Below are 22,841 nucleotides of genomic sequence, written 5' to 3'. Positions count from 1 at the left end.
CTGCTTCTTAAATCTTCTGTTGCTGAGTCTTTAGATATAACACACAGCAGACTGTCCCACTGAGATATGGCTCATTACTGTTTTCATAGCCTTGGCCTCCTCACCTGCCTTGTTTGATAGCTGTGTGTTTTACCTCCTCTGAGAGGAGTCTACTTGAACGTTTTAATCACCGCTCGAATGTTCAGTTGTGACTCGTGTCCAGTCACTGAGGTCCATCTTTCCAACGGAGCCAAACCGCACGGGGAGAAACGTAAAACGTGTTTGGGTCCCAAGCTTTTAGCCTGTCATCAACACGCTTAATAAAGACTCACTCTGTCAGTTATAGACCATCCACCGGAGCTCCACATCCACCATCACCTCCTTTTTCCTCTTCCATTTCTCTCCTCCTCTGTCTCTTCCTGTTAACTTTTCCCGCATCACCTCCTCCTCCTCTCTCCTCCATCACCTCCTCTGTCCCTAGTTGTTTTGCAGTCCTGTGTCGCCCTCTTCTGGTCACCTGTGTCACAGTATACTGGTGTATACTGGTATGCATGTGTGGTAAATTGTGTTCTTCAAGCATCAGTCTGTTTCATTCCTTCATGAATGTAGAAATGAAACATTGAACGCTGATTAACCACCATCCACATACTTAGTAAAACAAACAGAATTTCCAATACCAATAAAGTATTGTAGCAAAGGCCTTTTTGACTTTCATCCCAACGCTGGAACGACAGCATTACAAGCATTCAAAAACATTCTCCCTCTTGTGCCGACTCGGTATTCCGGCCACAAAGGCAGGTCAGCAGTTGTGACGGCAGAAATATGAAGGACTGTTGCTGTTTGTCTGTTCCACGTTTGGTGTTTTTAGTGCTTCTATGTGCCTCTCTGACCATCCGGGGGAGGTATTTCGGGGTAATTAAGAGTTTCTTCTGCCCCTGCAGGGTGGAGGTGTGGCCTGAAGAGGGCCAGTCTTTGGGTCTGAGCATCGTGGGAGGTCAACATGTCATCAAGCGTCTGAGGAACGGCGAGGAGCTGAAAGGAATCTTCATCAAACAGGTTTTAAAGAGCAGCCCTGCCGCCAAAACGCAGTGCCTGAAGACCGGAGACAAGATCCTGGAGGTAGGGCCGGGTCCAATACCTGGGTCCAATACCTGGGTCCAATACCTGGGTCCAATACCTGGGTCTAATTCCTGGGTCTAATTCCTGGGTCTACAGTTTTAACACCTGAGATAGACGTCGGACAATGTTGAGATATGAACCCAAACACTTTATTCCCCCCGTGTGTAGGTGTCAGGCGTGGACCTACGAGTGGCCAGTCACGAGGAGGCGGTCAATGCCATCAAATCAGCCCCGAGCCCCGTCGTCTTCATCGTCCAGAGCCTGTCGGCGACTCCACGGGTACTAACGAATACACACACACACACACACACACACACCGTAAACCGCTGTCAGACAGGATGAGTATTACAGGAGGAGGCGGCGGGATATAATCCTTTTTACACTCGCCTGTAATTTAACTCATCGTTCAGGACGTTTTTACCATGGTGACATTACAGATGTTATGGTCTGTAATGAACATGGACGTTAAGCAGGAGAAAGACATAAGTGAGAGACAAAAGAGATTGAGTCACAACTCAGTGAAACATGAACACACAGATATCAAACACATATTGCATCAGTCTGACTTGCACGTCTAGAGGATATCAATATCTCTGATGTCCCTCCAGAATAAAATGTTAATAAATCCACTTGGAAAACACATACAAATTCTTTAGAACTGACAATAATCCTGTTTTCCAGTTTTCTTCTGTATCAAAGTAATCTGGGGATAGTTGTCCTGGGCTCACTGCAAACAGGAGCAGCTAAAAGCTAATTCAGCGTACTTTTTTTTCTGTTGCCATATTTGTTTGCAAATATGCCTAAATGTTATTGTTAGTATTTTATCATCTATCAGATTAGGGAAAAAAACCAACATTTTTTGACTTCCTCCATCTTCACAATAAAGTACAAGGACGTCCCTCCAGACTGTCCTGTACTGTAAAAATCACCCCACCTCCCCCTATAGACATTAATCCGGTGTGGGTTTAACAGACAAACACACACACACTGAGTTCACACAGGTTACAAACACATAACGTGGTACACACTCAAGTCTCACAATATGTGTGTGTGTATGTTTCAGCCTGTGTCTCTTACCGCTCCCAGCTTCAATATACACAAAGCAAAGAGGACAGAGTCTCCGGTAAGAACAGGAACTAATCCTCACGTTCGGTTTCATGCAACGGAGTCTATGTTGGTGTATTTTGGGGTTTTTGAGGACACTTCCAACGCTTACAATTACATAAACAACTCCATCAGCTCTGTGGAGAAACGGGTGAAATGTCACAATATTCCCTGTCGTCTCTTCTGTCTTCATCTTTAAATTATTCACAAACAAAACCATGTCAGTCTAACGTTCTTTCTTTGTGTCTCGTCTTTTTAATGACATCAAACTGTCCAGTCCAGTCCAGCAGAGGGCGGCACAGCCTCAGCACACTGGACTCATAACTCTCACAGTGTATATTTTCCATCAAATAGTTGGGACACAGAGCAAGTGACTAAGTTTATTTGTTTCCTCCTCTGCAGACACCAGGTGCAGCCCCGCCCCCTATGAGACAACCTCCGCCCTACAGACCGCCCAACCAATCAGAACAGGGGTCGAATTCGGACCTGGAGCAGGCCAAAGGTCAGTACACACACGTTTATGTCAAAAATGTCTGCTCTTAGGGTGCAGTAGCCACGCTGATAATCATTTGGAGGAAACAGGAAGAGCGTCCTGTAGCTCCGCCCAGCTCTGCTTCACGTTCACAATAGAGTTCAAACTAAAACATAAAGCACATAAACATGAGGGCGAAGCTCTCAGAAGAATAAGAAACAGCCCCCAGGACCCAACCTTTAATTCATGTAATTGAAATTGTGTTTATTTGAGGTTTTCTTTTAATCCAGAGGGTCATATTCGCAGGGTGACAAATCTAATATTGATTATTTTAAAAATATTCATCCAGCACTGTGCTTAAGATAAAATATCTCGTCATGTTATAAATGAACAAAAAGCAGAGACAACAATCAGACTAAAATAAAACCAGTGCCTACTGTGTGTTTGACTTAGGACATAAAGGTGTAGAAATATGGCTGGAATTAATAATGCATACAAATTCATTCATGCAGTCATGTCCGCTCTCATATCATAACTGTGATGTTATGATGATGAATGATCAGCTTCTTCTCTGCCGGATGAACTCGGCAGGAAATGAGCATCAGGTGAATGGAACTGGAGTTTCTGGCATTCAACTCATTAGTTAAAACATACTGCCACACACACATATATATACACACTATAACCAATTATAGTTTGATGTATCTGTACCCGTCATAATGCAGTCTGATTCATCTTCTCCTTCCCTGCATTACCTTAAGCTCTTCATTAGTTATGTTAGTAATGTTTTTAATGTTTTCCTTTTTATACAAGATACCCCCCCCCCCCCCCCCAGGAAGTCAATTGACTTTGTGTGATTCCAATATTTCTATTTTTCTTAATATGAACATTTCCAGAACATTTAAATAAATATGACTAATTAAAGATGTATTTGATAAATGAGCAGCTCTGCATTAGGAGTCTGGCGTCTCAACGTTCCTTCACTATTGACCAGAGGCTCCTGTCCTCACACCTCTAATGCTAGTCCCTCTCCTGAGAAGCACAGATGAACATTTCTAACATCTCAGAGAACAATCAGAATGCACGGGGTCTCACCGGAGTGTTCGCTGGAAGACATCCAAAAACAGAGCAGGCTGCTGTCTTTCAATAACCACAATGATACTTGGTTTCATTCAGTAAAAATGATAAATGGTTACAGGTATTCAAAATGAATAAAAATGAAAAGAAAAGTAAAAGCCAAACTTATGTCTGCAATGAGGCTGATACAAACGCATGCGAAAAGACAAAAAGAGCAAGAAGACTGTCTCCAAACACACCCTCTCTTTTCTTCCCTCAGCTGAGTGTTTCCAAGCTCGCTGAACTGCAGGTGGAACTTACTCATATGGTTTCTATGAGTCAGAACGCAGCGTGTACACATGATTAATGTGATTTAACTGTCCATTGGATCTGTTGCTCATATCTCAAAACTCTTCGCTCACTAATCAGCCTCTCAGTTTATTAAAATGTATTTTTTTTTGATGGCCCGCTCGGGTGGGAAACAAAAGAAACCAAATGCACTGTGGGCCTCGGCAGTCTCCTCATGGGTTTGGTTGCTGCTAGCGTGTGCTGCCATTGTCTTCTCTGGTGTCTTCAGGTGGAGCGGCTCTTCTTCTCTGCTCTGAATTTGGATAGCTCTGATTGGTCAGCTCACTGCCATACCCAGCCTATTTTATTTGATCTTTCAGTTCATTTTAGCACGGATCAACTAAATATTATACGATTACCTACAATTTGTTTTTTTATTTTATTGTTACTTCATATAGAATCCATACTTTACTTAACTATTTTTCCTTAACACCTCCTAATTGGCCCCAGGTGTTTTTCTGCCATTGGGCCTTACCTATGACGTATGTATCGTGGGATAAAGTGTAGGGAGCCTTGTTACTGTAGCACCCTCTAAATGTTTCCTCCCCCCTTCACGGACCACGGGGAGTCCTTATGGGAACCTTCCCACATGTGCATGTTCCATTTTCTCCCTGGTGGTGGAGCATTATTAGTGTGTAATATATTGTGGACACATAATAATCTTTTCCTCGGTAATGTCGGGTGTCTCTGGATGGTTGCTTTTGCCCTGGGAATCAGAACAGGAGCTGACCTGGTGTGTGCATCTTTAACATCAGAGAGGAGAAGATCTGCAGAGTTTCTCTTTATGTGCATGATACAACCTGATAGTTTATATACGTATATTTGTTTGTACATTTTCTTTCTTTCCTGTCTGTTAGGAGATATCCCACCTTTGCCTGGGGGAGATTTTTTCATGGCTTGATAAAAAAATTAGAAAAATGTTCACATTAAAATCTTCCACAATACAGTGAGAAAATTGTTTGTTTGAATGAGTTATGTGTAAACTCTCACATTGGAAGCTCCGACATAGCCCACTCAGTCGCTACTCTGCAGCTGTCAAGTGACTCTTTGACTATCGGCATATAATAAATAAATAAAGTCATTTGGAAAGTGTAGAAACCTTATAATGGAATTATTGTATTCCCTTTAAAGGTAGCGTAGGGCTAACCTGGAAGTGGTTAGCAATCCATCCATCCATCCATTTTCCTCCGCTTATCCGGGGTCGGGTCGCGGTGGCAACAGGCGAAGCAGGCTGACCCAGACTTCCCTCTCACCGGCAACATGTTCCAGCTCATTTTGGGGGATCCCGAGGCGTTCCCAGGCCAGCTGGGAGATGTAATCCCTCCAGCGTGTTCTGGGTCTTCCCCGGGGTCTCTTCCCAGTTGGACGTGCCTGGAAAACCTCCAGTGGGAGGCGTCCAGGAGGCATCCTAATTAGATGCCCGAACCACCTCAGCTGACTCCTTTCGATGCGAAGGAGTAGCGGCTCGACTCCAAGCTCCCTCCTGATGACCGAGCTCCTTACCCTATCTCTAAGGCTGAGCCCGGCCACCCTACGGAGGAAGCTCATTTCGGCCGCTTGTAGCCGCGACCTTGTCCTTTCGGTCACGACCCAGAGTTCGTGACCATAGGTGAGGGTAGGAACGTAGACCGAGTGGTAAATTGAGAGCTTTGCCTTCCGGCTCAGCTCCCTCTTCACCAAGACGGTCCGGTGCAGCGCCTGCTTTACTGCTGCAGCCGCACCGATCCGTCTGTCGATCTCCCGCTCCATCTTACCCTCACTCGTGAACAAGACCAATGTAAAAGCAATGTACTTTTCAAATTTTTTGGATTGGGAGGTCTTTTAGCACCTATTCCAAGGGGGATTAAAACACATTGGCATCCTTGTGGGAGGCGTGTCCAACCATAGTACTGTCCTTTCCACGTGAATGCTAGATTTTGGGTGGATGCGGGTTAGATTGGGACTGACTTGAAACCATTGGCTCAATAATGGATGAGTTCCATTTTCTGTTCTCTTAATTCCTGACTGTGCGTGAGGCATTGATCAGGATCTCTTGATTAGAGCGATCAGATTGTGGACCATAGTCCAGGTTTGCCAATCCCATGATTAAGGTATTACTAATGGTGTTCTCCAGTTCTCCAATTGTATTTCTCAATGAGGCCACAGCCAATATTGAACCATTGGTTTGGTTAATTCTTTTCAATAGTGTTGAGGTATCCACCAAGAATGTCCGAGACACACTACACCCTAGAAACCATCTTTCTATTTTGCTATTAAAATAATTGATACACCAATTGATTCATCGATTTATTGAAATTATGGATGAAACAAATACGTGCAACGTATGGAAGCTGTAGTTTTGCTGCATACTGCAGATGAACTTTGATACTCTCAAGCACATATATGTAGATGAACTTTGATGCTATCTGACACTGCCTGAGGAGCGAGAGGCGAGACCCCAAAAAGCGTTAATGCAGCATCCTGTGGTTTGAACATCTGGCTGACTCTTACACTATGAAGTCTTCTAGGCGTGTTGTAGATTCACACCGAGCTGGCATATATGAAACATGGCCCCTGTGACCTCGAGCCAGACAGGAGGTCCTATCTTATTTGTATTTTATGCAAGTTGTTTATCCTCTTTTTACTTTCTATTGTGTATGATGAGTTACGATCTATTGTTTATTATCGAGCTAAGAGTGTCGTACTTTCAGATATCAATATACTCGTTACATGTAATCCCATATTGCTTAGGGATGGTTCAATGATGATTTTGCTTTAATGTGTGACTTTCTATCATTTATCAAACAAATAATCATACGTGCTTATAGTGTTGACTGACTAAAGATCAGAAGTCATACAAATATATATATATATATATATATATAGGAGTGATCAAAGGTGGGGGCCTGTGTACTGGAACATCCTGTTTCAGGCCGAGCAGTAAAGAAGTATAAGAGGTGCTTTATCTGTGTAACATCTGTGCATAGAACATGTGAATATACAATAAGTTCTGTCCAAGTCACAGAAGAAGAGGGTATGTGTGCAGGCAGTTAGCTGCATGGATCACAAGTTACATGATGCAAGCTTATGATGGTCTGTTGTACAGCAAGTTATAAAACAGTTATATTCTATAAGAATATAAAATACACATAAGAATATCCAAATGTCCTGTAAACTGTTAGATGCATTTGAGCATATACGCTAACACCAAGTGTGAATGGTCAACAGAGACAATAAAGGATCGAGGCTCTTAATGGCTTCTGGAGGGTTCATGCTCTTGACATTTGACATTTTGTCAAATCATCATTTTTTGATATTCATTTTTGTGATCTTTTACCTTAATTTTTTCAAGAAACAAATAAAACCGGTTTGTGTTTTGCAGTCGGGAAGGCCGACGTTTTTAGCCTGAAATAAGTGATACGACGGTGTCTAGTGTTACTAAGTTATCCTGGTTTTCCTCCTCCTTAAGCAGGCGAAGACGGTCTTGCATGTAGATTTTGGGAGGTGTGTTCGTTACCTAGGTCAGAGGTTAATGAACAAGCCGTCTTCCAGTGCTTCACTCACAGCTGGGAGGGGGTATCGGTTACGCAGCTAGTAGTGATGTGTCGGTCGCGAACGGCTCGATTGGGAGTCTCTCTCTCTCTCTCTCTCTCTCTCTCTCTCTCTCTCTCTCTCTCTCTCTCTCTCTCTCTCTCTCTCTCTCTCTCTCTCTCTCTCTCTCTCTCTCTCTCTCTCTCCTCTCTCTCTCTCTCTCTCTCTCTCTCTCTCTCTCTCTCTCTCTCTCTCTCTCTCTCTCTCTCTCTCTCTCTCTCTCTCTCTCTCTCTCTCTCTCTCTCTCTCTCTCTCTCTCTCTCTCTCTCTCTCCAAAAGCCGCATTTGATTGGTCAATATGTGTGGTGTCGTCTCTGTGCCTGCGCTGAGCAGAGGGGGGAGGGGCGGGAGTTACGCACACAGCAAGCACACGAACAGGAGGGAGGGAGACGAGTCACGAGAGAGAAAGAGAGCAACGGACTGGAAAGGTAAAAAAAAAAAAAAAAGTTGAGAAAATGAGTGTCAACAGGAAACGCAGCAAAATCTGGACACATTTCAATTACATTGACCAAACTAAGGCAGAATGTAGAGTCTGCAAGACTAAAATCTCATATCGAGCTGGCTCCACAAACAACCTGCACAGGCACATGAGAACTGTTCATCCATCAGTGCAATTGGAAGAAAAAAGACAAGCAAGTGAACCTGATATTAATGAAGGTGCCAGTATGTCTACTGCAACTGCAGTGTCTACAGCATCGTCCAGTACACCACCACAACCACCTAAAAGTACAACCCAGAGCTCTATGAGCCAATTTTTGCAAAAGTCTATGACCGCAGCAAGACAGAAGACAATTGATGAAGAACTGGCCAAAATAGTTAAAAGTTAGTTAAGTTCATTTGTAAATAGTTAAACATTTGTTTTTGCACTTTCTAATTTATTTTTTTTATCACTCTGTAGAGTGTATAAATAAAAGTGTATTTATATAATAAACATTTGATATAGTGCATGTTTTTTTTACATTAGTAATTCATATTGCGCATAATTTTACATTATTGTTGGTAATAAATTAATTTAAGCACCAAAAAATCTGAAGAGCCATTTGGGAGCCGAAAGAGCCGGCTCTTTTTAGTGAGCCGAGCCAAAAGAGCCGGTTCTCTAAAAAGAGCCGGAATTCCCATCACTAGCAGCTAGGCTGTACACCTTCACATTAGCCTATCTTTGTTTTCACTAGGCTCTAAATCCACTAGGTCTCAAGGGGCTTCCGTCTTTATTTGAATTCTCTTGATTGTCATCACCTCCCCCAAGCTAAAGCTGCATGCAACTCCTGAGTGAAAAAACCTGCCATCTACTTAGAGTTTGGAGTTACAGTGCACATTCAGTAAGCTACTCTGTCGGATGCAACTATTTCGTCTTTACTCAGAGCTCTTTAATGATATCTCAGTTTTAGGAATGTCAGTTTAATCAGTTTTTACTGTTTAATTTTATGACGTTAGTGATGTCTTTTGATCAAATAAACCCTGTAGCTTGGCCAAAAGGGTTTTAATGCGCTTCACACAAAGGTTTTGCTCGGATGGGCCTGACACTAGGTTACTCTTTTGACCATTACTGGGGTCCCTGTTAGGGAGCTATGTGAGCTGATTCGGATGGGCTCCAAAATCGAACACATCAAGTATCAATCTGAGCACAGTTTAGGATCCTATGCCAGTAGTTCCTAATTGTTATTCATCCATTCACAAGGACCTCCTTGTGGGTTGAATTACTAGGACTGCTATGCTACCTCCCTACCTAGCTGCTAGGTTGGATTTACACAATGCAGTAGAGCACCGGGGGTTGAGTGAGAACAAGTACCTACCTATTGTATTTAACCACTGAATACAGTTATATTAATATCACGAACAACAGTAATTGTTATCATCAGTAATATCTGTATGTATGATCTTTCTTTCTAGAGAAATATTAGCATCTAACAGAGGGCCCATGGACGGACGGTGGTACACCCCTCCCCTGTGACCTACCCGTCGCCTGGGGCTCCTGTCCTACTGCTAGACTTTAGCACTTTTAACATTTTAGAGAATGATTACACACGATGGAGCGGAGGGGGTTTGCAAGCTAGCTGAGAGACAGGTGTATATCCCATATGTGGTCAAACATTGGTTACTATGTATTCCATTGGTTACACAGGAATCAATGGAGTGGAAACATCTGTTAGGATACTGAGCTCAGTTTTCTTAAGATGTGTCTCGGTTGTGGCTCTCCTTGGTGAATGCACTCTGCCTTAGTGTGTGTGTGTGTGTGTGTGCGTGTGCGTGCGTGCGTGCGTGGCGGTGGCTCAGAGCTGACTCGTACAACTTCTAAAAGTAACCATCTGCCATTTTGGAAGAGAGAGGTCTGTTTGTTGGTGATTACACACACACACACAAGCTGTTTTCTCATGCGTGTGTGTTCAGTGGTCTCCTGCCAGATAGCAGTCACTGACTCCACAATTAGTGTCAGCTCTGACCAAGCTCTCTCTCTATCTATCTATCTATCTATCTATCTATCTATCTATCTATCTACTCACGACGGTACCAAATGCGGATAAATTCGCCCCTGAAACTAGTCCCCAACAAATGCACTGTTTCCTCTTGTTTGTTTGTTTGTTTTAATAAATACAGAGACTAACTGTTTTAAACGGGTTTTCTTTTAATCTTTTGTGTGAACCAATGGGCCTAGAGCTGAAGCAGACAATGGAGTACTGGCGGTATGTTGTCATGCATCTTGTCCTTGAGACAGCAGTCGGAGGCAGCCTGTATGCTATCTGGGTTAGCATCAGTGTCGTCTGCAGGGCTCAGCTGTTGTTTTCTGGTTTTACCCCTCAAACAGCTTTTAAGTGGGTCGCTGCATGTCTCAACAGGCTCACACACAAACTGTGTGTGACAACTGTCACACACAAATACAAATAGGACTTTCTAACTCCTGTATTTAGTCGATTGCTGTGTATTTCAGAATATCTGTCTCTGAGTATCTCAGTTTATGCCATAATATGTCAGTTTATCTCAAGTATCTTAATGTATCCCATAGTATTTGTGACCCCCTTTGCACCTTGCATTAAAGTGCATTTTGGGTGATAGTCTGGACATAAGACGCATTTTAAAGTAAGGCGTAAAGGGTTTCTGTAAGTTTCTCAGGGTACATCAGGGTATTTCAGTGTATTTTAAAGTTTCTCAGAGTGTCTCGGTGTATTTCAGGGTATCTCAGTGTATTTTAAAGTTTCTCGGTGTGTCTCAGTTTATTCTAAACTACCAATGTGTTTCAAAATATCTGTTTATCTCAGAATGTCTCAACACATCTCAAGAGTTTATACATTTGTCTCACTCTATCTCAATGTATGTCTTGGTATCTCAGAGTATCTCAAAGTTTTGTCAAAGTATGTTGGTGTATACCAGTCTACCTTATGGTTTTTTGTATGTATCTTAGTTTTCTAAGTACTTCAGCATCTCACTTGATCTTGAAGTACTTTGTCAGTGTGCCTCACTGTATCTTATAATGTAACTCAGTTTGTCTCAGTGTTTCTTAATATCTTGTCTCATCTCATTGTATCTACCAGTATCTTTATTTTCGGAGTATACATGTACGTTTCTGTAAAAGTATCTCATGGTATTGCAATAGTTTGGGTCAGTTTACTTCAGAGTATCTCATATTCTCTCAAAATGTGTCGGAGTATCTCAGACTATCTCTGTGTTTCTTTAAGTATCTGGAGGTATCTCAGAGTCTCAGTTCGTCCTGCTATGTGTTGGTGTTGGACTCTTGGTCAGCAGATCAGTGTGTTAATGTGTGTGTTTCTGTCTTTGCAGGGCTTGTTTGAACCAGCAGTCCCGTCCCGTCCTTGTTACAGCACAGAGTGGAGGAACGTCTTTATTTACTTTTATTCCTCTCGGCTCTCTTCGGTCTTTCTCTCTCTGGTTTTGGGGCTTTTTCTCGCCGCCTCTTCCTCCCTCTGATCCCGGTGCGTTTGGTTTGGTGCGTCCGAAGCGGGCGGACGGGGCTGTGAGGGTTGTTTATTTCTTTCCTGGCTGCAGGTTGGAGGCTTTAGCTGCTGGTTGAAGGAGCTTGCTGCTGGTTTTAATGCTGGTTTGGTGTTTTTGAGCAGGGACCTGAATGAGCTGTTTGGTGAAAGATGTTCCTCTGAAATCTGATGTACTTTTATTCTGATAGGACCCAGGTAGAAATGGCTTTTGTCGTCTGGATTTCTTTACCAAATATTTTTATTTTTTTTTTCATTCTAATTTGATAGATGGAAATAATTTGGAGATCTTTTACAAAACAGCTATAAGCTGGAATAGCGCATTTGTACACTAGCGACTTAGAGTTGGTGTAAATCATACTGTAAATATGTTAGCTTGTGATTTAGGACTTTATCCTCCATAACTGTCTTTCATGCAGCCAAAAGAAAACTCTGTATTTCTGTCAGACTTACTGACCAAATCCCAATAATGTATTTATAATAACAGAACAGCAAAACCACTGACCAGAGGAGCTTAATTTGATGCTGTAGAAAGTCTGTGGAATCATGGTAAATATGGGTTTGGGTGAAATATGGTCGGTAATTGGTGTTGGAAATGTTCTAATGTAGAGATTACAAATGTGTAAAAGTGTAAATACTTCAAATGTTTAAAAGATTAATTACCAGCAAGGTCTTTGATAAAAATGAAATAGGCCGTTTTAAATTAAGACTAAATATTTAATAACTTTGTTATTCCGGAGCTGCATTTATTTGATTTTGTTGTTTATTTCAGATTGTAATATTTGACTGTTAATTAAATCAGATGTGATAAAAGTGCCAATATACATATAAAAAACTTGTTTTTTTTTAAATAAAACTTTCTTTTAAAACCAACATGAATTAAAGTCTCCATCAGATTAATTCTTCAGCCTCCCTGTCTTTAGTCTGGACTCTGGACAGCTGAGGCTCAGCCTCCTTGTCTTTAGTCTGGACTCTGGACAGCTGAGGCTCAGCCTCCATTGTCTTTAGTCTGGACTCTGGACAGCTGAGGCTCAGCCTCCATTGTCTTTAGTCTGGACTCTGGACAGCTGAGGCTCAGCCTCCCTGTCTTTAGTCTGGACTCTGGACAGCTGAGGCTCAGCCTTCCTTGTCTTTAGTGTGGACCTGTGGACAATCAAGGCTCACTCCTCCATTGTCTTTAGCCTGGAGTCCGGGATAACTAATGTTCAATCTTGCATTGGCTTTAGCCTGGAATCTGGGACATGTAACGCTCAGTCCTCTGTTCGCTTTTGCCTGGAATTTGGGACATCTAAGCTTTGTTTGGCCCTAGACTTCAGCCTAACTTTTGAACAACAAAGGTTCAGTGCTTCTTAGTCTTTAGCCTGGACTCTGGACAAGTACGGCTCAGTCCACCCTGGTCTTTAGCCAGCACTGTGAAACAGCTAAAGCTCAGTCCCTCTTAGTCTTTAATCTGAATCTCACCTCCTGGTCTTTAGCTCGGACTCTGGGACAACTAGTGCTAAATCCCATCTCGACCTTAGCCTGACTTTGGGGACACCTTAGACTCAGTAGACAGTAACTGGTGGCAGTAGAATTTTAAGACTGATCCTAAAACTGTGTGGTCGAGTGAAATAGGGAAACGTGATCCCTCATGGCGCGTCCTCCTCATTAAAAGCCTGATGATTGCTGAGGTATGGACAAACTAATGCTCGTCTCTGGCTTTTTGACTGACTTTGTTAAGAGTTTAACGCAGATGATTTGACTGAATCACAGCTCATAAAACTCGTGCCAAACACATCATGTTTGGCATTGACAGCGATGGAGCATCTGTCTGAAGGTTTGCGCCAAAAACACATTTTTATGGCTCGTTGTGTTTTCTGCCAGCTGTCTGATTTTTATGATCTGATCTTTTAGTTGCCAGCAAACATATTTATGAAATGTTTGAGACTGAAATAGAGATACAGTGTTGTTGGTTTGTGATTGGTTTGAGGCTGTTTTTATTACTGCAATCTCATGAGAGTTTGACATAAACACATGCAATTGTTTTTTTTTGTGGGATGTGATATATGAGGAGTCACTTCTCATATTTCATAAATGTCTTCCGTCCTGCTGCTGCTGCCTGTTTTTCTCTTTCGTCTTGTTGACTTATTTATGTTCCTGCTGAAAAATTATATTGGCTGCTGTCGCAGCAATAAATGATTCAATTCAATTTCAAATGCTGTTTCAGGTTGTTTTTCTCAGAGTCGAAACAGCAGCGGAGCAAATATCCAACATCACTCCAGCCTGGAGACAGTCTGTCTCTGTCTGTCAAATATAGGTTGTACTGTACACCACGCACAGCTTGTGAACTACATACTGTAACACAGTGTTAACATATCTTTCAGCATTGTACCATATATATTTACCGTGACAAAGTTTGTATCAAAATAAGAAACCTACAGTCAGTCTGCAAAAACTGATCGAGCGTTATGTTTTGAGATTGTCCGTCCGTCCGGTCCATTCTTGTACATGCAATATCTAAAGAACACCTCGAGCGAATTCCTTTTAAATGTGGCACAAACTTGGACTCAAGGTCGAACTGATTTTAATTTGGTGGTGAAAGGTCACTGTGACCTCAAGAAACCATTTTTTTTGGCCACAGCTCAAGAATTTAAATGCTAATTATGACAATTTTACAACAATGTCTAAAAGGATAAAATGATGACGTGATGACATTTTGGATGGACATGGATGTAAACTAATAATAATTGTAGTTCCTACAGAGATTATGGCTCATGAATAATGTCAAAGGTTTGTCCTAAGTATGACGCTAGATGACCTGTCCGGTTGTCATGGAGGCTATTTTAGACTAAATGTAGTCAGACTTTCATCAGTCCAAGCTGGACTTGTCGCATCATCATCTCAGTCGTACCTTTGCTGTGAACGGAGTGCTCACGTTACAATTGTGGCAATCTCAGAACCCATCGGCTTTCGGTCCGATGACGGATAAGCCTCTGGAGGCAAGGGACTATATTCATGGGGTTCCGGTGAAGCCAGCTGCTATCCGAGCCATGATCTCCTTTCCCGTGTGCGGCTCATTGTTGACAGTCGGATTACCAACTTGAGATGCAAGACTAGAGTTGGAGTTGAGAGACGACGTGTATGACTGTTTCGCTTCACAAGTAGGCAGTTTACGAGCTAATGTGAGACAATTAAAAAGGACGAGAGCTGATGGGTACCCAGATTGCGTTTCGCCCAATGCTTTCTGCCTCTTTTGCTCTCCACAACTGTTTACATGTGTTAGACCAAAGACTGCCCTAACGTGATTGGTCAATACTGCTCAGACTACAAACGGAACCCAGAACGCTTCCAATACCAAAGGCTTGTCCTGTTGCCTACAGATTCTACATGGGAATGCAGAACTGTTTAAAAAAAAAAAAGTACATGTGTGGAGGACGTGCAGCTGCACAGGTTGGTTTAAGTCAAGTTACAAAAATAACGACTTTTAAATTGTCATATTACTTTCATTAATATATCAAATGTTCAGTAACTGCTCTGAGTTACTGATACCATTGCTTGTGTGTTAACTGGAGTAGAGTTTAGAAGTCAAAACCAGGCGGCAACCTCCAGGTCTGAAAAGTGAAGCCAATGTGTTAATGTCTTAAACTTGCATTCTTTCTAATGGCCAGCAGGGGGCGACTCCTCTGGTTGCAAAAAGAAGTGTGGGTGTATAGAAGTCTATGAGAAAATGACTTTACTACCTCAGTAAATGGATAGATTGATTGATAGATGGATTGATTTGTGTTTCTCATGTAAAATGATATTTAAGCAGGTGCATACACTCAAATGTGCAGATTGCAGTAAGATGTGAAAAATGGATGCAGTTAAAAGGTATAAGTGAAAACAAAAAGTATATGTATTATTCTATTCTGTGTTAGCTTTAATGCTAAAACAGGATTTGTCCCAGAGCACCAGCAGCGCTTAAAGGGACTGAATGATGAATGAGAACAGAAGTATCTACAGTATTCACCTGTGCGTTGCAGGTAGTGTCGTTTGATTTTCCTAAAGAATCAGCGAGTGTTCAGGAGACACACGCTGACGGATGATTGACAACTCACTGAAGGAGAGAACAAGATGTTTTTAAAGAGAGGAAGAGAGTGAATAAGCAAAAACAGGTGTGTGTGTGTGTGTCTCTCTCTCTCTCTCTCTCTCTCTCTTTTCTGGGTGGTGTCAGTTGAGGTGAACGACTTCATCTCAGTCTGTTTCTGCCTCCAGAGCTCCAGTCAGACTGATGGATGGATCCAATCTGCTCTTTCGCTGGTTCATGAATGGGATCTTTGGCTTAATTTGATCAATATTGTGGAAACGTCTTCATGAAAAGATGCAGTCACGTTGACTGGAGTCGTCGGTCGAGAAGAGCCGGAATCAGCTCTTGTTTTTGTCGGTCGAGCTACTGCACTTTCTTTTTCAGCTGCGTCATTGTACACAGAGGATTTGAACCTGACAAAAAGAGACACTCATAAACACTTATTAGAAGGACACTTTGCCTCCAGAGACAGACACCTCAGCTACTGACCAGACTTCAGTTACATTTTAACACTTTTAAATGTTTACATTATATTATAATAATTTATACACTGATTATGTATTTCACAAAGTCTGACTTACAGTATGTATTTCATATTAAACATTTAAGGGTGCTCCATCCTATCAAAGCTGCTGTACGACTTAGTGTAACAAATGCATCTACACAACAGCAACATTGTGCTGATCAACACATGCACGCTCTCACACACCCGCATCTCCTGTGACAATCTGGTGTGTGTGTGTGTGTGTGTGTTGTGTACAAGCCGCTCAATTCCTCAGCTGCACGGTCCTTGATCTGATTGCATGGCCGTCTTTAGACATCAACACACACACATCCACCTGTGATGGAGAGAGAGAGAGTGTCCTGTATCCACACTGAGTGAGCAAGGCTCCGGTTTGAATCCCAGGCTGATGATGTTCTACTGTCCAGCTGCTCATTGGCGCCATAGAAGTCAAACTACAACCTGCTTGTTATTCTCACACACGCACACACACGCATAGAGTCTCTTTTGAAGTGTATTAAGATGGCAGACGTCTCCTCCCTCAGGTGATACAGCTGTCCTTGAGAGGAGGATGAATCTCTCTTTCCGTTCTCTCTCTCTCTGGCCTTGTTTTCTGCAGTTTGTACTGTACTTGTTTCCGTGCCGTCCTCAGGCTCCACCAGAGTCCGGATCAGACTGCATGATATCAGCCTGTTAAAGGCCTCGACCCGACAGTCGCACAGCTTTTTAATCTTCCTTTTGGACAACGGTTACAGCATTTGGAATGTGTCCCGACGTACCGGCAACAAGATTAGCTTGGTAGAAGTGTTTGGATGTCGTTGTCTGTCTGTTGGATCCTGAAATATCTCTAATGAAATTTGGATTAGACACTCACGTTCCCCAGAGGATGAATCCTACTGACTAATTGATCCCCTGAAGCTTCCTTTGGGAGTGAAATGGCTCAACAACATGGTGATCCACTGGCTTCTCGTCTAGCGCCATCAGCAGCTCAGCATTTCCAACAGTGTGCTGCTGCTCGATGATGTATTTTTGCAGGCCAACCCCGGAACTTAGCACCAAACTATGTTTTTTTTCCATTGGATTTTGGCTTATTGCAGAAAGAAATAAGCTCTCTGGCAGAAACAAGTTTATGGTACTTACACGTTTTGATAATCTTCGCAAAGGCGGACTAGTCGGCGTGATGCTGTTTTTTAGTCTCATTAAGCCACTTGTTAGCAACTGCCTTTTGTGAGACATTTACAAGCTTTAAAATTCACAAAAGAGGTGTTCATTGACATATTTCATAATGTTGAACAACTCATTAAAATCTCTTCAGCTTGTGTTAACCACAGACCTTATTTCAGGCATCTAACTGAAAATAAACATAAAAGAACCCATTCACTTTGAGACGAAGGAACCAGAAGTGCAAAATGCTGACTGGTTTTAGACTCATTCCTGCACCACTCTAGAAGTTGGTTTACTTGAGTATGTTAGAGTTTAGTTTTCTTCACAATAATGGTTATAAGTCGTCCATCTGTCATATATTTGACAGGACAAATACGTTGCTGCTTTTTTTTTTTTTTTTAGGACAGCTGTTTACATAAACTGCTAACACGGAGAAGAGAAGGTTGAATAATGTTGGTGCCATCAGGTGGAGCACATCACCTCTGTACAAGCTGTGAAAGACAGTCAGCTCTGATTGGCCGAGGTCCAACTCACAGCGTGTCATGTCCCTGAGCCAATCACAGCAAGAGTTAATGACTGTGATTGACTAATCTGACTCCAGACATCATGTAGTTTAATCACAGGATTAAGATGGAGACGTCTGTCCAGCACTTTGGTCCAGACTGAAGCATCTACTTTGGATAGATTGTGATGAAATGAGGTTGACACATTCATGCACAAGTAATGACACTGTCATCAGCCTCAGCTGTACGTTGTGTTTACTGCTAATTAGCTAACACTTGCATGCTAACACCTGAAGCTAAGATGGTGAACATGGTAAATATTATTACTCAACGTGAACCACAGTGTCTGATGTAAAAGTCCTCAGAGGATGATCCCTTCACCGTAATTCCTACTTACATCTCATTATTTAATGCCCAGATTTCCACGAAACTTCCTGATTTTATTCCTGCTCCTCAGCGGGTACACCTGCTATATTTTAATGACACCTTGATCTTTACTTTAGCGCCACCCTCAGGACAATCTCTACAAGTTCAACTTCACTTCTGGCATTGCTCTAAGAAAAGATAAATCAGAAGGTCTTTAACATACATTTTTAGTCCTACTGCTAATGTATTGAGGCTTAAATTGGTGACTCCTTTAATCTTCAATGTCAGTCCACTTTCTTTTTGGAACCGTAAGAATATGAATCTATAATTCACAGTCATTACAATGTTAATTAAATCAGATGACACTTAATGGAGCCTTTGGGGAAACTGGGTCGTCCCAGCAGCAGAAGACAGTGACGGGACACAAAGAGACAAACAGCATAAAAATAGACTCAGAGCAGAAACAGAGTCACAAACATCACACAGATTTTAATACAACTGTGACTGTACATGTAGGGAGGAAGATGGATATAAAAAAAACTGTGTTCTGTTCTTAAGTACTGAACTCAAGTACACATTTGAGGTACTTGTACTTTACTTGAGTATTTCCATTTAAAACAACTTTACACTTTTACTCCACTACATCTCAAGGATACATTTACTCCACTACATTTCATTTGTATGTCAGCTTTAGTTTTTTTCATCAGATGACAGGTTTTCATCCTCTTCCTGTCCAGTGGAAACCACAGATCTCCAGATGTGTTGATGTTTGTGATAAATTGAAGGATGAGGTTTTCCTTTTTGGGCTGAGAAAATTCTCCTCCTCTTCAGGCCATGTCTACACTTGGACAGATATTTTGTAAAACGGATATCTTCCTCTACGCTTTTTCCCTTCGTCCCCACGCGAACAGTGTTTTAGGCCATTGAAACGTATATTTAAAAAAAATGCCTTTTACGGTGTAGATTTTTTAGAACTTTGGTTACTTTGTATCTGTGTGGACATACAGGTATATACGGGAGCATTTGGGAAACCATAACGTCTTAACGTAGCAGATTGTTTCATGTCAACAACAACCAGTGAAGATCAGTGAAACAGACCTGAGGTAAACCACGATGCTCCTTCACGACCGCTGACGGAGGTCGAAGCACAGCAACACCACTCTGCCGTGTCCACTGCGGCGTCCCGAGTCTACTACCCCACGGTACTTTGACGGTACTGGTACGGTACTGGTACGGTACTGGTCTTCAGAAGAGAAGATTGAATAATGTTGGTGCCATCAGGTGGAGCACATCACCTCTGTACAAGCTGTGAAAAACAGTCAGCTCTGATTGGCCGAGATCCAACTCATAGCGTGTCATGTCCCTGAGCCAATCACAGCAAGAGTTAATGACTGTGATTGACTAATCTGACTCCAGACATCATGTAGTTTAATCACAGGATTAAGATGGAGACGTCTGTCCAGCACTTTGGTCCAGACTGAAGCATCTACTTTGGATAGATTGTGATGAAATGAGGTTGACACATTCATGTTCCCCTCATGCACAAGTAATGACACTGTTATCAGCCTCAGCTGTACGTTGTGTTTACTGCTAATTAGCGAACACTCGGTCAATATTGTTGCCATGTTTAACATGTTTTTTGCATGAGGAAACTGGTTCCCCACCTTCTCAGAGTCTAGACAGGGCCTCAATAAACTATTTGAAAGCGTCTTGGCTCATCTGGAAAATGACACTGATTCTTATCATAGCAACCAGCAACTAGCATTGATTAATTGATTAACTGAACCACAGTGTATCCGGTACCGGTGGCAGTCGCGCACATCACAACAAACACGAGATGTTAAACATGTAGCAACATATTAGTCCTGCATCCTCCACAGAAAGGGAAGACGCTCAGCTAAAAGCTCACGATAACCCTTTTTAACCAAACAAAACACATTTCCAACACTAAATGAGCACACGGCAAAAACACAGATTCCAACGGATTAAGTCTTCTCTTACAACCAAAACTCTTTGAACTAGCTGCCGAGGAAGAGAAGAAATGAACCTCATTTACAGCCATAGCCATAAATCACGTCTTGTACCCTTGCTGTTTTGTCATCAAAAGTTGTGTTCAAGGGCAGATCGACGCTGCTAATGTCTACTCCAATGTCTCTGAATCATTTCTGGGTCCATTCCAGCCATCTGTACTCATTTACATGGAGGAGAGGTAAAAGGTTAGAGTAAATGTCCTTCACCTTAACTGACCAGAATCATTAATAGTAAAATATTTCCACTTTTTAACGTTCCACAAAGCTGTTTTTTTATTCTGCTGTCTTCAGATTGACACGCTAATGAGTGACGTTTAAGTGAAGCATCTTTAAATATCTTATTTTTAAATTACTACCAGACAGATTAGCATTTTTTTTAACCAAACGTCTCACACACAAACACGCATGAGACCGCCTTTTACTCATTTTTTCCTCTTCTTCTGTTTTTCTCCACAACTTCTCCCCACCTCTCCTCGCTCCTGTGTCCCCCCTCTCTGTTTTTAACTGCAGTGTTTTATCTGCAGTATCTCTCCATAAAACTGTCGAGCTGCAGGTTTCAGCTTCCATTCTGAAAATAAATTTACATTCAGAGTCACATCTGCCTCATATTTTACATGTTAATGCAGTTTTCCCATATTCCCGTCAATCCACAGACCCTCCAATAAGGTCAACACAAAAAGCTTCATTTTCTACTAAGCGAGCACCCATCAGGGCAACAGTTATGTGTTTTATCCTCTTCTGCGGGAAATCATGCACCGCAGCTCCGCTTTCTGCCAACACCAGCACATTGTGCAAAAGTGCACAGTAAGCATTAAACAGTCCAATTTCAATCCAGCACTGTATTTATCTGATTGGTCCTTAGGCTGCAGGGCATTAATAGTAAAGGTGAAGTGACACATTTTCTATTTTAGTTATTCAGCTGGAGCTGGATATTAACTCACTGAATACCTGCCTACAATGTTCTTTTTTCAGAATTGACCCTTCGCTAAGCCCCGCCCCCCACTGTCACTAACTGCACTACCTGAATTAATCAAATTTTTGGAAAAAGTGATTTGAGAGAGAGGCAGACAGAAGTGTCTGCAGGATACATACAGGATATCAAGCTGATCCAGCAGTGAAAACAGGTTCAAAAGATAAAGATAGAAGCTAAAGCTACAGATCACAGTGTAAAAGTGAACCACCACTCTACTAATCTGCTAGTTAGCGTCACAGGTTTTTATGTAAAAATGTGACATTTTAGAAACGTATCTCATTTCAACCTCTCCGGGTATCACTATTACACAACGTTTAACCGTGACGAACTCCATTAAATGCCCTAAACCAGCCTGAACATGATGCAAATCTCAAACCATTGCATGAGAGTCTGTGAAGCAGAGTTGTGGGACTCTGGTCTCTCTAGCTAGACAGCTGGGTAGAAATTACCTAAATAAATTAGTCATATCTGTGGTTTTAACAACTTTGTTATAATTCAGATTTTACCCTTACTTTTCTTTGTCAGTGCACTTTTTATGTCTTCTTTAAACAAATGTATGATTACATTTTCCTTACAAGTGACCTCTTAGTGACTGTTGTGTGAATAATGATAATGTTCTCTGTCAGTTGCAAAGCAAGAAGTAGCCTGACGTTATTACGCCACAAAAACCCCTTAAGATATGCGCTTAAAGTGGGTGGATGGGTCTTGGTCTGGTAGGGGGTGGTTGGAGGATCCTTGGATCTTTGACGGGTACCTTTAGTCCTTAAGAGCGCTCCATAGATATGAATGAGGGGGGCCTTAACTTAATGAAGAGGGTCTCTGGACACATCAGGACATAAAGGACAAAAATATAGATACTTTAGAAGGAGGTGCCAGACATCCTCCTCCAGGAGTCTAGGGTATCTTAAGGAGCTGCTTCGTATCGTTGTAAGGATTGATAATGTCCTAAATGTCCATGGCTTGAAGGAAAAGGTTGCAGGAATCCTTGAAGATAGGTTATTAATTGTTCTTGATGGTACCTGCAGCCTTTAACAAAGTTGAAGCGATAGCTAAATATGCTGTAGGAGTCTAGAGGTTTTTGAGGAGGTCCTGGAGTCCTATGGATATCCCTGTTATACCCAAGGAGGTTTCAGTAGACCACAGTTCATTTCCTGTCTCTTACCAGCAGTCAACGTTGGTTTCCTTTAACCATGACCACTTTCTTTCTCTCACTTAACCAAGTAGTTTGCACCCCACAGCTACCAAAGCTGAAGTAGCACTCTGTAGCTCCTCCTTGCCTCCAACGACGTCACTGGATGAAGGTGGAACAACAGATTTAGCAGCTGCGCGCCCACAGAGATGCAGAGAGCATTGGCAAGAACTGCAGATGTTTTCCACACTATATCCCTACCTCAGAAAGATAGAGAAAAGGTCTGCAAATGTTACCTTTTAAATGACACTCTTCTTAATTGTGACCTCCCAGTTCAAGTGCTGCACTGTAACCTGGTCTGCTTGAACAGATTTCAGTGAATCTAAATTCAATTAGTGGAGAAAAGCCCAGTCTGTCACTCTTCCCACTGCTGCTGGGAACCAGATCATCACAGACCGACTTCCATCCGGCTCCCCAAACAACAGCAGGAGATTATACCAAGTGTGTGTGTGTGTGTGCGTAAATTATCTTAATTGA

General features: G+C 42.1%; 1 protein-coding gene across 3 annotated transcripts in view; it reads left to right on the top strand.

Moving 5' to 3' along the window:
- patj (PATJ crumbs cell polarity complex component) overlaps window positions 1-22,841 on the top strand; it is a 124,568-nt gene that overhangs the window by 51,963 nt on the left and 49,764 nt on the right. For all 3 annotated transcript variants that reach the window (XM_076079362.1, XM_076079363.1, XM_076079361.1), the window contains exons 25-27: window positions 921-1,098; window positions 1,267-1,377; window positions 2,605-2,704. In XM_076079362.1, the coding sequence (XP_075935477.1) occupies window positions 921-1,098; window positions 1,267-1,377; window positions 2,605-2,704 (389 nt within the window). The remainder of the gene's footprint in view (window positions 1-920; window positions 1,099-1,266; window positions 1,378-2,604; window positions 2,705-22,841) is intronic.

This window comes from Anarhichas minor, unplaced genomic scaffold (genome assembly GCF_050575085.1).
Source record: "Anarhichas minor isolate MPS153535 unplaced genomic scaffold, ASM5057508v1 ptg000071l, whole genome shotgun sequence".
Lineage (NCBI taxonomy): Eukaryota > Metazoa > Chordata > Actinopteri > Perciformes > Anarhichadidae > Anarhichas > Anarhichas minor.
Note: the sequence above shows the minus strand (reverse complement) of the source record. Positions and strands in the feature narration are given on the sequence as shown.